The 14754-nt window shown below is 59.7% G+C and overlaps 1 protein-coding gene across 3 annotated transcripts in view; it reads right to left on the bottom strand.

Moving 5' to 3' along the window:
- SCUBE1 (signal peptide, CUB domain and EGF like domain containing 1) overlaps window positions 1-14754 on the bottom strand; it is a gene marked incomplete at both ends in the record, with an annotated part of 120223 nt that overhangs the window by 71512 nt on the left and 33957 nt on the right. For all 3 annotated transcript variants that reach the window (XM_080705478.1, XM_080705479.1, XM_080705480.1), the window contains one exon: window positions 2475-2609. In XM_080705478.1, coding sequence (XP_080561604.1) covers window positions 2475-2609 — 135 coding nt within the window. The remainder of the gene's footprint in view (window positions 1-2474; window positions 2610-14754) is intronic.

Below are 14754 nucleotides of genomic sequence, written 5' to 3'. Positions count from 1 at the left end.
CCTGGGAGGCCGGCCACTCAGAAGGCTGAGCCTCATGACCTTGTTTCTGGGCCAGGAGGCTGGACTGACCCTGGCTGACCCTCCTGAGCATCCGGCTCCATCTAATCAAAACCAGCCTGTGCGCTCTTCCCGCTTCCGGGAGGCCCCGCGAGCTGGACAGGCATCCAGAGTCAGGTGACAGAGGGAGCTAATTTGCCAAAGGGCTTTGGGTCCAGGGGTCCTCTCTACAACTGGGACTCAGGGGTCGCTGGGGTGCTCAGTGCTACACCTCCGGGCGGGCTCTGGCTTTGAGCCGCACTAGTCGTTACCGTGGTCGAGGCTAATGCTGGGCAGCTGTCACAACCTCAGGCTGAGGCCCAGACTGCAGGGCATCCTGCCCAGCCCCGGGTCCCTGTCTCCCTGGGGGGCACTGTGAGCGGCTGGCTCGCATCCGGTGCATTCACCCTCCCCCCTGGGCCCCCGCACAGCCCTGGGAGTAGTCTTCTGGAGGGATCCAAGGAGTTCTCTGTTGTTTTTTTGATAGGGCTTGTTGTCCGCAGGTTAAAAACCAGGAGATTCCACAGAAGTCCCGAGAGAAGGGACTTCAACTCACGTGCCCGTTGCCGCAGAGTGGGGTTGAAACCCCAACATCTGTATTCTGGTTAAATCTGGGTTTCTGGTTTTATTAAAGATCAGGGTCTCTGGGAGGGGTGAGCCTTACAGCAGTCTCACCCAGCACCAGCCAGTGCACAGTTATCCGGTACTCGGCCTGCGGGAGTCCCTGAGTCCTCCTGGTCATCACCCATCGTCCGCAGCACCACTCCTCCTCCTTCAACCGCTTCCCATGGGCCTCTTTGCACAAACCCAAACTCCTGCCCCCTGGCTATGGCCACCCCTGGGCTCCTCTGCTTGGGGACCACCAGCCCTGCCCGCTGGCCATAGCCCCACCCCTGGGCTCCTCTTTCTTTTTTCTCACCAGTCTCCACCTTTCTTCTGCTTTTTGTTCATGTTGGGTCCCTTCCCACCTCAGGGCCTTTTCACAGGCCCTCCTGGAATTCTGCCCCCTTTACATGGCGATTTCTCTCATTCAACTCCATCACAGCGTGGCTTCCTCCAGCGCTGGCTGCTCATGTGCCTTATCGCCTGGGCAGTAAGCCCATGGTGGCGAGGGACGGGCCATGATCCGACTCTGCTTCCCTGGCCACCCTGGGCTTTGGCTTCCTTCCTCGTCACCGTGGTCACCTGAGTGGTCACCCGCAGCCACCTTGAGGGCGTGAGGCTAGGACAGTGGCCGCAGCCTCCGCTGGAGCAAGGCGGGGGTGTCGATGCTTTGCTTGATGACCCGCGCTCTGTACCAGGCGAGCGTTTTTGTCTTTGCTTGCCCAGGAATCCCTCTCTATTAAAAACCACGCCCGGGGGCCACAGTCCCAGCGCGCAGCCCCCTGTGGCCCGGCTAGGGAGTGGGCTGGCAGACCTGAGGCTCCTCCCAGCTGCTGACACCCTGGAGGAAACCCGCAGCCTCCATCTGTGGGTGAGGGGGCTGGAGCCCAGAGCGCGGAGCCGGCAGGGAGCTGAGGGGAGCTGGGCTCGCTCACGCTGGGTCCTGCCGCCCTAGGGTCTTGGTGTGAGCCACCCCTCAGCTGCCTGCTGGTGCTGCGGATGAGGCTGAGGCCTGGCCTCTCCCTGGCTCGGGCCTCCAGTCTCCTCGCCAAGGGTCAGCGATTGGGGGGCAGTGGGCTGGCCCAGCCACCTCACATCTCCTCCCCGACCAGGAGCCCGGCTCTTGCCGGTGCCCTCGTGACCTCTCTGCTGCCGTGCACGCCCGCCTTGGCATCCAGAGCTGCTGTCCTAGGCAGGAGGCCGCCAATGCCTTTGCAAACGCACACACGCAGTCCCCCCGCCCAGAAGCCCCGCTCCTCCAGCACAGTGCCTGGCTTCTGCCACCCTGCCCCACCCCCAGCTCTGCTGTCCCGGCCCAAACTGCAGGACGCGAGCCAACACTGACTATCTCCACCTGCTGGACTCTGTACCAGCCCGGGTCTGTCTCAGCCTACACGGCCGCAGCTGGCCGGGAGGTCCCGTCCCTCGGCCCCATCCCGGGCAGGTCTGCCATCCCGGCTGGCCTCCCGGGTGGGGGGGCAGCACATCCCCTGATCATAGCACCCTCGGTGGGCTGGCGACCTGGTGAACAAGCAGCACTTGTGGGCGCTGCCAGGCTCACGTGACGGGATGCTGGCACCCAGCCTGCGTGGGCCACTCCTCCTGGCCACAGCCAGCTCCCGACCAGAAAGGAATACAGTTCTCGGGTTGCACGAGCCCACCTGGTCACCACGTAGCAACGGGGGAGACCCCAACAGCCTGGCGTAGCTGGCACAGGGAAGCAGCCGGAAGGATTTCCAACACCAGAGCCCAGAGCAGCCAGCCATTCGGCCGCTGCCCCACCCCCGCCTGGCCTGGCCCACGCCAGAGCGCCGCGCTGGCCGCGCCGGGCTCACCGTTGGAGCGGTGGATGCAGGTGTGCTGGTTGTCGCTGAGGAAAAAGCCGCTGTGGCACTGGCACTCGTAGCTGCCCATGGCGTTGACGCAGATCTGCTGGCAGCCGCCATTATTGTCCTGGCACTCGTCCACGTCTGTGAGAAGAGGGGAGATGGGAAGTCACACTTGGAGCCTGCACAGGTGCGGTTGACTTCTCCCATGGAGGACCCATGACGCTGTGCCACAGAGGGGCTCCACGGGCATGTGAGGCGTGGAGGGAGTGCGTGGGGTCCTGCGTGGCGTGGAGGGACTGTGTGGGGTCCTGCGTGGCGTGAAGGGAGTACGTGGGGTCCTGCATGGCGTGGAGGGAGTGTATGGGGTCCTGCGTGGCGTGGAGGGAGTGCGTGGGGTCCTGTGTGGTGTGGAGGGGCTGTGCAGCATGGTGGGGCTCCGTGAGGGCGCTAGTGGTGTGGAGGCCCTCCGCGGGGCATGTCCTCTGTGGGGTACCCACGGTGGCACTCCACGGTGGCACTCCATGGTGGTACTGTCTGGCAGTACTATCCAGCAGTACTGCAGTGTCGGACACAGTGCCCGCGATGGTAGAACTGGAGGGTAGGATAGAGGCTGTCCATGGTGACTCCACAGTGGTCCTCTGAGTGACCTGCAGAGGCAGCCTGTTGCCGATGCTGTCATAGTTGAGGCCGCTGACCCCGCTGCTTCCTGCGTGCCCCGGACAGTCTAAGCATCTCTGTACTTAGATCCAGGTACTGGCTGCTTACTAATGAGGGCCTCAGGGACGCTTGTCCGAGGTCCCACATATGGTAAGGGCAGACCCAGGAGTAGAACCTGAACTAACTCTCAAACCTGAGCTCACACTGACATCACTGGACCCCCCCCGCCAAAAGCCAGTGCAGTCTCCCCCCAGCACAGGCGGCCCCCCAACCAGAGGCCACCCTGCCCTTTCCCCAGTCCCCCTCAGTTTACAACCAGCCGCACAAGACCTTGGAGCCAGGGGCAGCTGGGGGCCGGGGCGGCTCGCGCCACTAGAGGCCCTGGGCCAGCAGATGGATTTGAAAAGGCCCTGACCTCTGGCTGCCAGGGCTGCGGGGAGGCTGCCCAGAGGCCGTTCCCACTCCCTGGGAGGGGGAGACGGGCCTGGGACCGGTGCTCAGTTTTGACCGGAGGCCCCTGGCACAAAGGGCGGGACCGGCTGAGCGCGTCTTGATGGCGCTCTGGTCTTGAACAGAACAGCACGTTTCAATTACCCAAGTCATAACCCCCCACTCTGTCAGTTTGTTTAATGAAAGAAGGGTTTCTTAAACCTTAATGTTCCATGGCTGGATTGTCATTTTAATAGATAAATATATAAAACACAAGGGCAACGTGAGCTACTGGCTGCTGCTAGCCGGCCCCTGGCCCCAACACACACACACACACACACACACACACACACACACACACACACACACACAGCCTACATTCACACACACTTTGGCACTGAGAATTTCATCCAGTTTTTTTTTTTTTTTCAGTACTGGGGGTTGAACCCAGGGGCATTCTACCTCCAAGCTACTCCCCAGCCTTATTTTTTATTCTTTATTTTGAAACAGGGTCTCACTGAGTTGCAGAGGGCATCACTTAGTAGCTGAGGCTGTCCAAGAACCACCATCCTCCTGTCTCAGCCTCCTGAATGCTGGGATGACAAGCGTGCGCCACCACGCCTGGCTTTCGTCCAGGTCTTTTTTTTTTCTTTTTTGGTGGTACTGGGGTTGGAACCCTTCTCCCTCCAGGCTACACTCCCAGACCTATTTTTATATTTTTTATTTGGAAACAGGGTCTCTTGGGCCAGTGAGGCTGGCTTCGAACCTGAGTGATCTTCCTGTCTCCGCCTCCCAAGTGCGGGGATTAAGTGTGCGCCACCACGCCTGGCCATCCAGGTCTTTTTAACACAGACTTTTTTTTTTTTTTTTTTATCATTGGGACCAAGAGGCCGTGCGAAGGCACTGAGGTGGCATGCCCTGCGCCGCGCACCGTGGCTCCGCTCTGGAGCGGTTCACAGATGGACAGCAGAGCAGTTTACCATCCAGCAGCCTGTAGCTGCCTTGACGCCCAGGGCGAGGCGTGTCATTATCCTGTGGCAGGCTCAAATGTCAGCGTGTGGCAGGCAGATGAAGAAAGGTGGCTTTGCCCAGAGGGGCCGCATCTTCAGGCCCTGAGCCCCAGAGCCTGGTTCGGGAGGCCCGGAAGGAAGGGCGGGATTACTACCCTGAGCAGTGTCCTCTGCCAAGTCCTGCTCATGGCTCCCAGCAGGTCCGGGGCCAATGTGACCTTTGCTGGGGGTAGTCCTGAGGGCAGCAGGTGACCGCCTCCTCTCCATGCCTCCGCCTGCACTGGGCTGTGAACAGCTGCATGCCAGGCACCGTGTCCCCTTCAGTCTCCCAGCAACACAGAGCTAATGTCGCTGGTGTTGACCACGTGTTGGGGCCCTCACCTGGGCTCCCGGCGACCTGTGTGCCAGGCTACGTTGCTGACCACGTTTCACTGAGGAGGACGCCAAGCTCAGAGCGCTGAAGTGACCGAGCAAAGCCACGTGGGGCAGAGCGAAGGCAGGTCTCTAGCCCAAGGCCCCCTCGCTGGCTGGCTGCACAGAAAGATTCAGATCAATGTCACAAAGGCTACCCAGCAGCAAGCCCGCATCTGGGCGTGTACTTGAGCGCATGCGCACCGGGCCCAGGGGCAGCTGGCCATGAGCACTTGGAGACGGGCCCAGCATCCCTGGGGTCAGGCCCATCCCTGGTCCCACCAGACCTGGGGAGGCATGTAGCTAAGGACCCCTGAGCTGCAGCTGTCCCCAGGGCTTCGTGGGGCCCTCTGCGGTCACGGTTGCCTCTCTTCCTATGGTTCCCATGCTGATGAGGTATCTCGGTCTCCCCAGAGCAACTAAAGGTCCGGCTGCCAGGCAAACAAAGCCCAGCCCCCGCACGCTGGCTCCGTGGTGCAGAGATGCTGCTTCCTCCCTGGTGCCACCGTCTGCAGCGTGTGCCTGGCCCAGCCCCGCACCTCGCAGCACGCAAAGAACCAAAGCGCCATTGACGTGACGCGTCGCGGGGCCTCGGTGACCTGGCAGCGAGCGCGGCGGGGCCTTTGGGATCAGGCTGTTTACATAGCGGGAACAGTGACTCGCCAGCACTGGTGAATAACTTGAAACAAATGCAAGGCCGTGTAAACATCGCTTTTCCTCCCTCCCAAACGAGAACTCGGGGTTGGGCAGGCGGGAGGAGGGGGCGGCCTCTATGCACCCTTTCCCACCCTGTCCAGACACATGCCTACCCCCACCCCGAGGAGAACAGAAAATCCTGGACTTGGAGTCCTTTCTGGCTGCCTGAGGCCCATTCATCCCCCTGCACCCAAGTCTCTGGCTCCCCAGGGAGGCTGGGGCCTGCTAGGGCACTGTGGGAAACAGCCCTGGGGCTCTCTGAGAAGCGGGGTGAGCTCAGCACACCCGGCTCTCAGGGCCCTAGAACTTGGCACATCCTGTGATTCCCTTGGCGGGAAGGGAGCCCACGGCAGCAGTCAGGCTCCCGGGTCACAGGGCAGTGCCCAGGCCTCTGCAGGGAGTGTTCTGGAGCTCGGGGCTGCAACCTTCCTCTGTGACGTCCTCTCTTTGCTTCCTGCCTGCCACGGCCCCACTGCACCAGGGCCAGGGCCAGGGAGCTCACCCCAGCAGAGGCCAGCAGGGTGCTGGCAGGGCTCCGGGGCACGCAGAGGGGCTCTGCCCCCTGTGCACCAGCTCCAGCTTCCTGGAGCAGCCTCCCCTCCTCAGACCAAAGTCCTTCTCAGCCCTCCAGGTCCACCGGAACATCCCCGTTCATTCAGAGTTATCGACACCGACATCTACCAATGTGGACCTTTCTGGTTAAGTCCCTGCCCTCCCCAAGCAGCCAATGCTCTGGACCAGAGCGCAGGGTGAGAGGGTCCCCAGAGGAGGTGATGTGGGCACAGGGTGGGCAGGATGTCTGTGACCTGAGGCTCTGGTGGAGGGGCTGGGGCCCAGCAGGGAAGGGCCTGTGGCCCCTTTAGCAGGAGTGGACTTTTGGAAGCTACCGGGAACAGTGGCCAGCAGGTCCTAAGCGTGAGCTCAGCTCCGCAGGCCGGCCCGCCAGGCCCTGGCGTGGAAGCGAGTGCTGTGCTAGGCTCCAGCTACTTTGGGGCCTGTGATGCTGAGGGCTCTCAGATGCTGCCCGCCAGCCCTTGGGGGAGCCATCTACATAGCCAGACAATGCCACTAAGCACCCAGGCTGCGGGCTCAGTGAGGCCTGTGAGCAGCGAGGGCTGAGCAGGCCTGTTTCCAATCCAGGGTCCAGGCTCTGGTCGGGCAGGGGAGGGTCTCACCTCTGAAGCCTGCTGGCGGCCCTGCTCTTCATCTTTATTTATAACCACAGCAGAAGGTTCCCAGAAGGCAGGGAGCCCTTGGCTGGGGAGACAGCTACAAAGCAGGCTCTAGGAGGCTCCCGGCAGGAGACCTTTCAGTTGGCAGTGGAGCCGGAAAGGTACAGAGTGCAAAGGCCCGGCTCCCAGGGGCCCTGCTGGGTCACCAGCCTGCACTACGTGGGTGCCTGCGCTTGTTCTGTTGACACACATGCGCACATTTTTTTGATGCTGGACATGGAACCCAGGAGTATTCTATGTCCAAGCTATACCCCCCGCCCTATTTTATTTTTTATTTTGAAACAAAGTCTTACTAAGTTACGGAGAGCCTAAGTTGCTGAGGCTATCCTTCAACCTGCGATCCTCCTGTCTCAGCCTCCCCAGTACTGGGGTTACAGGCATGTGCCAGCCTGCCCAGCTACAAGTGTGCACTGAAGCTTGTGCCCCAGCAGATGAGCGCCTAAGGTCTGGGAGGCAAGGCAAGGGACCAAGTCCTGGAAGGCCAAGCCTGCTGCGCAGTGGGCACGTTCGGGTTCAGCCCTCAGCGCTGGGAGGAAGGCCGGGAGACAGCAGCAAGGCCGGCTGCACAACTGGGCAGATGAGGGTCTCCCCCTGCTCGGCGTCCGGCGAGGCTTGCTGAGACCATTTGCTGGAGGAGCTCCTCCCTCTGGCCCTCTCCCACCCACAGGCTCCATGGCCAAGGCCCTGGGCCGGAGGTCAAGTCCCAGCAGGGTGTCTGGGAAGGGGTCACCTGCTCCTCACCAGGTCTGGCGCTGAGCGGGGCCGGAGGTCTGTAGCTGTGCCCCTGCCCATCGCTGCTCAGCGGGCTCCCCGCCCTGCTGTCTACCAGCCGCTGGAGGGTCATCTTGGGTACAGGGCCTGCTCTGGGGTTGACAGGAGCAGGCTGCAGGCTGATCTGCTTCCGCCGGGCTTCTGCGCGGCCTGTGGTCTGCCCGTGAGGTTTGCTTTTTGGCCTAAGGGGCTGATGTTTGTTTTCATTAACAGCCGGCTGTCTGTCCTCTTTTGGACCAGGAATCCAGGTTCGTAGTTATTTATAACTGAAAATTACTTCTGGGTCCAGTTTTGGTTGCTTTGTGTTTCCTATGAACCTTTGAAACAGAGGCTCTGTGTTCGGCTCTGACCCCACCCGTATTTCCTGGCTGCCAAGAGCCTACTGTGTGTCGGGCCTTGCGCGCTTCCCCCGACCCAGCTCCCAAGGGCGGGGCCAGAGACGGAGGCGCAGGGGGCCAGGCACGGAGGCGCAGGGGGCCAGGCTGGCCCTCAGCTCTGAGAGCTCCCCCTCTGAGGTCTAAGGCTGGGCCCAGCCGCCCTCGCCGGCTCCCTTCAGAAGGGCGGCTCAGGCAGAAGAGCCGTTTGGCTATCGAGTGGCTCTTGCAAAATTGCATTTGATGAGTTAAGTGTAAATAAATGAGAAGCAGATGGATTAGATTTGGGGTAAGATACACATGGTCTCAGAGCTTTGGGGCCTGGGTTCTGCCAGATCCGGGGCACTCCCTGGGCTATTGAGAGCTGCTGTGCAGGCGGCCAGGAGGTATGGCTGGCATCCCCTGGGACCTTGCTTGCTGCTCCGGGCATCAGCTGAGGCCTTGAGAACCAGCTCCGGGCTGGGAGATGAGGCTCATGGGAGGAGGCTCAGCTTTCCAGATCAGCAAGCCCCAGTCACCCACGGAGCCCTGTGCCGGCCCAGAAGAGGCAGGCTTAGGGCTTGCTCACACCATGGCCACCGGGGCCGTTCACGGTGCCTTGCAGCTGAGTCCTGCCTTTTGGCCCCAGCATAATTTTTTGTGTGGTACCAGGAATGGAGCCCAGGGGCATTCTACCCACTGAGTGACACCCACAGCCCTACTTTTTATTCTTTAATTTGAAACAGGATCTCACCGAGTTGTAAAGGGCCTTACTAAGTAGCTGAGGCTGGCTGCGAACCGAGACCCTCCTGTCTCAGCCTCCCAAGTGCTGGGATTACAATAGCCACATCTCTGAAGGACGGGAATTGGCTGCCCAGCGTAGAAGGCTGGGTGCTTCTCCCTAGAATAGTCTACGTGGTGTCAGCCTGTGAGCGCAACCCATGGGACCCAGCTCTCTTCTCAGGAGCCACACCGCATGGGGGCAAGATCAGGGAGGCTGGTGACCAGAGACAGGCAGCTTCGCACGTGTGGCCGGGCGTCCTTCTCTGCAGCTTGGGGGCGACAGTGGTGCCTGTAGTGTTTGTGGAGTTGATGCGAATGGCGGAGGTTAGGCTCTCTGCACCGTGTCTACACACACAAACCACTGCCCCTGGGCAGCTGCTGGACCGAGGCCGCGAGGGCCCGGGGACTCCGGCCTGAACGTGCCCTGGGGACCGTAAAATCTCTTCCAGACTTGAAAAGCGGCCAGCCACAGCAGAGGGGAGGCTCAACCCTGCTCGGCCTCCTGCTTCTGAGCGGGGCAGCTTCAGCTCCTTCAGCTACCTCCCCCTGGCCTAGCTCCGCTGCTTGCCCTCCAGGCTGCTGTCTCAGGGGGCAGGGCACCAAGGGGTTCACAGAGCGAGGCCTGCGGCATGCTGAGGGTGCAGACGGCTTGCTCCTGCTCCGCTCAGGGGAGCTCCTCTTTCTTCAATCACTTTCCTCTGGCTAAGATATAACCCACTCAACATAAAGTTCACTGCCTTCTATGCACACCTTGGTTATTTTTAGAATATACATTCTGTCCTGTAATCATCACTACTAATTCCAGAACTTTCCCATTATTCCAAAAAGCATCCCTGAGCCCATTTTCAATTAATCCCAACCTCTGGCAACCAAAATTTGACTTTCTATCTCTGCAGATTTGCCTATTCTGGACATTTCATATAAAAATAATTATACAGTGTTTGTCCTTTTATGTCTGGCTTATTTCACATGGCGTAATGTTTTAAGCACCACCCACATCGTAGCGTGTATCAGAACTCCATTCTTTTATATGGCTGAGTAATATTCTATTATCTGTATATATTTTGTTCACCTATTCATCAATTGACAGATATGTGGGTTGTTTCTTCCTTTTGGCAATTATGAACAATGCTGTGAACATTCACATACAAGTGTCTGAGGATATGCTTTCAATTCTCTTGAACATAGACCTAGGAGTGGTGATGTTTGTTTGTTTGTTTGGTGGTACTGGGGTTCCTGGAAGCCCTTCTACCTTGGTGCTACACTTCCAGACCTATTTTTACATTTTCATTTTGGAAACAGGGTCTCTTAAGCCAGCGCGTGGCTGGCTTCGAACCTGCGCGATCCTCCTGTCTCCGCCTCCCAAGCGCGGGGATTACAAGCGTGCGCCACCACGCCTGGCGTTGTTTGATATTATGGTAATTCTATTTCACACTTTTTGAGGAAACGTCCAGCTGTTCCTACAGGACCCCACCGCTTCCGTTCCCATCAGTGAAGGTTTCCAATTCTCCACCTTCCTGTCAATATCTGTTATTTTCTGTCTGTCTTGCTCTGTTTCCTAGTCAGCCTGGTAGGTGTGACGTGGTGTCTCACAGATTTGATTGGCACTTCTCTTGCATATCTCCTTGGAGAAATGTCTGTTCAAACCTTTTGCCCAGGCCTGGTGTGGTGGTGCACGTTTGTAATCCCTGTGCTTGGGAGGTGGAGATAGGAGGATCGTGCAGGTTCGCTGGCTTAAGAGACCCTATTTCCAAATAAAAATATAAGTCTGGGAGTGTAGCCCAGAGGTAGAAGGGTTTCCAGGAACCCCAATACCACCAAAACAACAACAACAACAACAACCCTTTGCCCATTTCTAAACTTGGTTGTCTTGAGTTGTTCTTTATATGTCCTGGATACTAGTCCTCCCATTCTGTGGACACACCTCCTTTAAGACGCCTGGGCCAGGCAGGGCGTGGAGGCACATGCTTGTAATCTTAGTACTTGGGAGGCTGAGACAGGAGGATCTCAGGTTCATGGCCAGCTTCAGCTACTTAGTGAGACCTTCCACAACTTAATGAAAACTTGTTTCAAAATAAAGAATAAAAAATAGGGCTGGGGGTGTTGCTTGGAGATAGAACATCCCGGGGGTTCAATACTCAGTACCGAAAAAACAAAATACCAAGCAGCCTGGGCCAGCAGCATGCTCCAGGAGCTCAGGGAGGGCTGGCTGGGGCAGCAAGGCCGGGGCTCATGGCCGCCCTCTTTCCCCGTCTCACTCTGCTCCCAGGGATTTCACGCTATCTGCCAATCTGCCCAACCTCGAAGCCCGCCTGCACTACTGTCCTCCAGCGAGTTCCTGCCCTTAGATGCCCCACAGACTTGGTGAGCAGGTAGGCCGCCTCGCCCCCTCCCACGCCAGAGCAGAAGGAAACAAAGCCCGGTTCCGCCCGTGGCCTCCCCATCTTGGCAAACGGCTGCGCCACACCTGGGGCCACATGCCGGGTGGTCAGCCTGATACCGTGTTTCCATCCCCACATAACCCCTCTGCAGGCTGCAGCTCCCGCCTTTGACATAAACGCCAAGGGCAACCCGTTTCACCCCACTGGCCCGCGCCCGGGCCCGGGTCACTGCGCTCGCTTTCCACCGGCCCGCTGGCCGCTACCTGTCCCTCAGTCCTGTACACGGTGGCCCCAGTGTCAGCCCGCTGGGCTGCCGTCTGCCTGGAAGCCCCTGAAGGCTGGAGGACGAGCACCCCCTTCTGGACAGCTGCATCCCCTCCAGCTGCCCCTCCCTCCGGACCTCAGCCTTGTCCCTGACCTTTCTGACCACAACCATGCTCGGCCTGTGCCGGCTCGGCCTCTGCACTCGCCCTCCGCCTGGACCGTTCTTCCTCCCTGCTGTGGCACAGCCGGCTCCTCCCCGGATCTCAGCTCATGCGTCACTTCCCCGAGATGCACCCTGACCCCGGCCTGGAGCATCAGCAGGAGTCTGCAGCTCGCCCCCGCTGCTTCCTGCAGAGCCCCTCCGGACACCTGGCGTCGCCTCTGTGACCACTTTGTCTCTCCCCAGACACCAGAGTCTGGGCACTGCTCTAGCCTAGGGTGTGCAGCAGACACACACCTCACGTGCCTGCGGGCTGAGCACTGACCGAGTGCTACAGCAGCGCACACGGGGAGCTTCAGCCACCTGTCTGGGGTCCTGGCTTGTGGCCTGTCCTAGCAGTGACCAGCTACTTGGCCTGTGGTGCTGTGTCTTCACAGTGCGGGCTGCAGAGGGGCTGCCCGAGAGGCCCTGTCGTCCTGGGGTCCAGCCAAGGAGGCAGCCCTCGCTGAGCGATGGAGCACGTGCTGGCCCCAGGTGGCTCCTGGGCAGGTGGGGCGGAGACCATCAACGAGGCTGTGGTCATCTTCCTGTTCCGGCCTTGCCCAGGAAGCAGCCCTGACATGGCATGAGCTACAGGGGAGCCTGAGGAGAGGTCGCAACGGAGGAAGGAGGGGCTGAGTGCTTGTGGTCACTGCCCGCCAGTGGCCCTGGGCTCAGTGCTCTTTATAACTGTGCTAAGTGGACACAGGTGGGGGCTGGGAGGTGAGCACAGGGCCTCCAAGGCAAGACCAGCTCTGGCACTAATCTCTGAGTGAGGGCGAGGCGGGGCTGCAGGCTCCCTGCTTCATGTTGGGGATGTTCCTCACAGCATCTAACCCCAGCCAGCTCTCGGGGATACTCCTCATAGCGTCTAACCCAGCCAGGTCTTAGGGATGCTCCTCACAGCATCTAACCCCAGCTGGGTCTCGAGGATGCTCCTCATAGCGTCTAACCCCAGCCGGGTCTCGAGGATGCTCCTCATAGCGTCTAACCCCAGCCAGGTCTCGAGGATGCTCCTCATAGCGTCTAACCCCAGCCGGGTCTCGAGGATGCTCCTCATAGCGTCTAACCCCAGCCGGGTCTCGGGGATGCTCCTCACAGCATCTAACCCAGCAGGGTCTCGAGGATGCTCCTCATAGCGTCTAACCCAGCAGGGTCTCGAGTATGCTCCTCACAGCATCTAACCCCAGCTGGGTCTCGGGGATGCTCCTCACAGCGTCTAACCCAGCAGGGTCTTGGGGATGCTCCTCACAGCGTCTAACCCCAGCCGGGTCTCGGGGATGCTTCTCATAGCGTCTAATACCTGCCGGATCTTGGGGATGCTCCTCACAGCGTCTAACCCAGCAGGGTCTTGGGGATGCTCCTCACAGCGTCTAACCCAGCAGGGTCTTGGGGATGCTCCTCACAGCGTCTAACCCCAGCCGGGTCTCGGGGATGCTTCTCATAGCGTCTAATACCTGCCGGATCTTGGGGATGCTCCTCACAAGCGCCTAACCCAGCAGGGTCTTGGGGATGCTCCTCACAGCGTCTAACCCAGCAGAGTCTCGGGGATGATCCTCACAGCATCTAACCCCAGCCGGGTCTTGGGGATGCTCCTCACAGCGTCTAACCCAGCCAGGTCTTGCAACTGGAAGCCCCATAGCCAGCAAGCAGTCTGCCCAGGTCCCCGGCATGAGAGTGACAGGGCCTGGGTAGAAACAGGAGGCTGTCCTCCCCGCAGACTCTGACTGCACAGCTGTGAATGCGATCCTGGCCGGAGATCTGTGGGCGGCACTGGAGTTTTTAAAAATTTCTTTTGATGAGGGCAAGAACAGGGGACTGGAGGTGGGGGGAGGCAGAAAAGCAAACAAACAATCCATGAAGCAAAGCAGGCGCTCTGGGGAAAGGGGGAGCTGCTCGCCAGCTCCCAGGGTCTTCCAGAGCAGCCCGGGGCCGGCCCAGCTGGGTGTGATTAACCCGGCCACCCGTGGTCAGGAAGATCTGCTCCACCCAGGAGGGCCAGGCTCCGCCACACCTCCGACTCAGGTCGACAGGGTCCCAGCCAGTCTGTCCCGCCTGACTTCAGGTGGGAACTGCCTTATTCCCAGCCTCACTGCAGCCTGGAACTTCAAACCTTCAGGCATCAATTCTTCCCACTGAGACTGGGGGCCTCCTTCCTCCTTCCAGCACCAGAGTGTAAGGCGCGGGCCTCCCTTGGTGATGGGCTGCCATGGGGCTGCCTGGCCGCTCTTTCTTTATGCCAGGGGGCCCCCACTTGCACACCAATCCCCACCCGAGGGGTCTCTGTGAGGTGAGGCCACTACCCTGACCCGGGCTGTGCCCTGTCACGTGTCCACGTGCCCAGCTCCATGCGCCTTCCTTCCCGTGCTTGGCGGTCCCTTACGGTGCGCTCTGGGGTGATGTGTGGCCACCACCAGGACTAAGAATAGCTAAGTGTCTTTGCCAAATTAGACTGGACACACTTGAGAACACTGCAGACGCGGGCGGAGCAGGGCTGACGTGGCCTTGCGCGTGGGCTGCCCACCCTCCCCAAGACCTGCGGTCACTCCGCCCTTGCCTTCCTCTCTCAAGGACCTAGCTCCCCTGCTCCCTGCTGCTTGCCCCAGGAAACTGGCTTATTATTTAAGATTGTGAACTTCAGGGAATTTGGAAAACGTCGGGAAAACGCATCAACAATCACACACTGGACACACCGCTAGTCACGAGCGTCCAGTCTAGTTCTTTCACAAGCCGATTTTCCGGTTGTAGCACGTCATTCTGAACATGCACCTTCCATCTTTAAAAGAAGTTCACGCTGCGTGGACACAGTTGAGTGGAAGGGTTTCCCGCGCAGCGCCCTGGTCCTGGTTGCCGTTCTCGCCTGCTGCCTGTCCAGCCGGCAAGCGACACGCTGTCCTCGGCCTGTGAGCGGCTGTCTCCACCACCTCTTTTGCTCTGGGGATTGCTCCCTGCAGGCCTGTGAGCGGCTGCCTATACCGCCTCTTGTGCTCTGGGGATTTTCCCTGCAGGCCAATTTCTGGGGCCAAGGCTGAGCTTCCGCTGCTCCCCATTCCCTGCTGGATCTGTGTGTGTTCACACTGGACTGACCTGCCGGATGGGC

The sequence above is a fragment of the Muscardinus avellanarius genome (genome assembly GCF_963383645.1).
Source record: "Muscardinus avellanarius genome assembly, chromosome: 11".
NCBI lineage: Eukaryota > Metazoa > Chordata > Mammalia > Rodentia > Gliridae > Muscardinus > Muscardinus avellanarius.
Note: the sequence above shows the minus strand (reverse complement) of the source record. Positions and strands in the feature narration are given on the sequence as shown.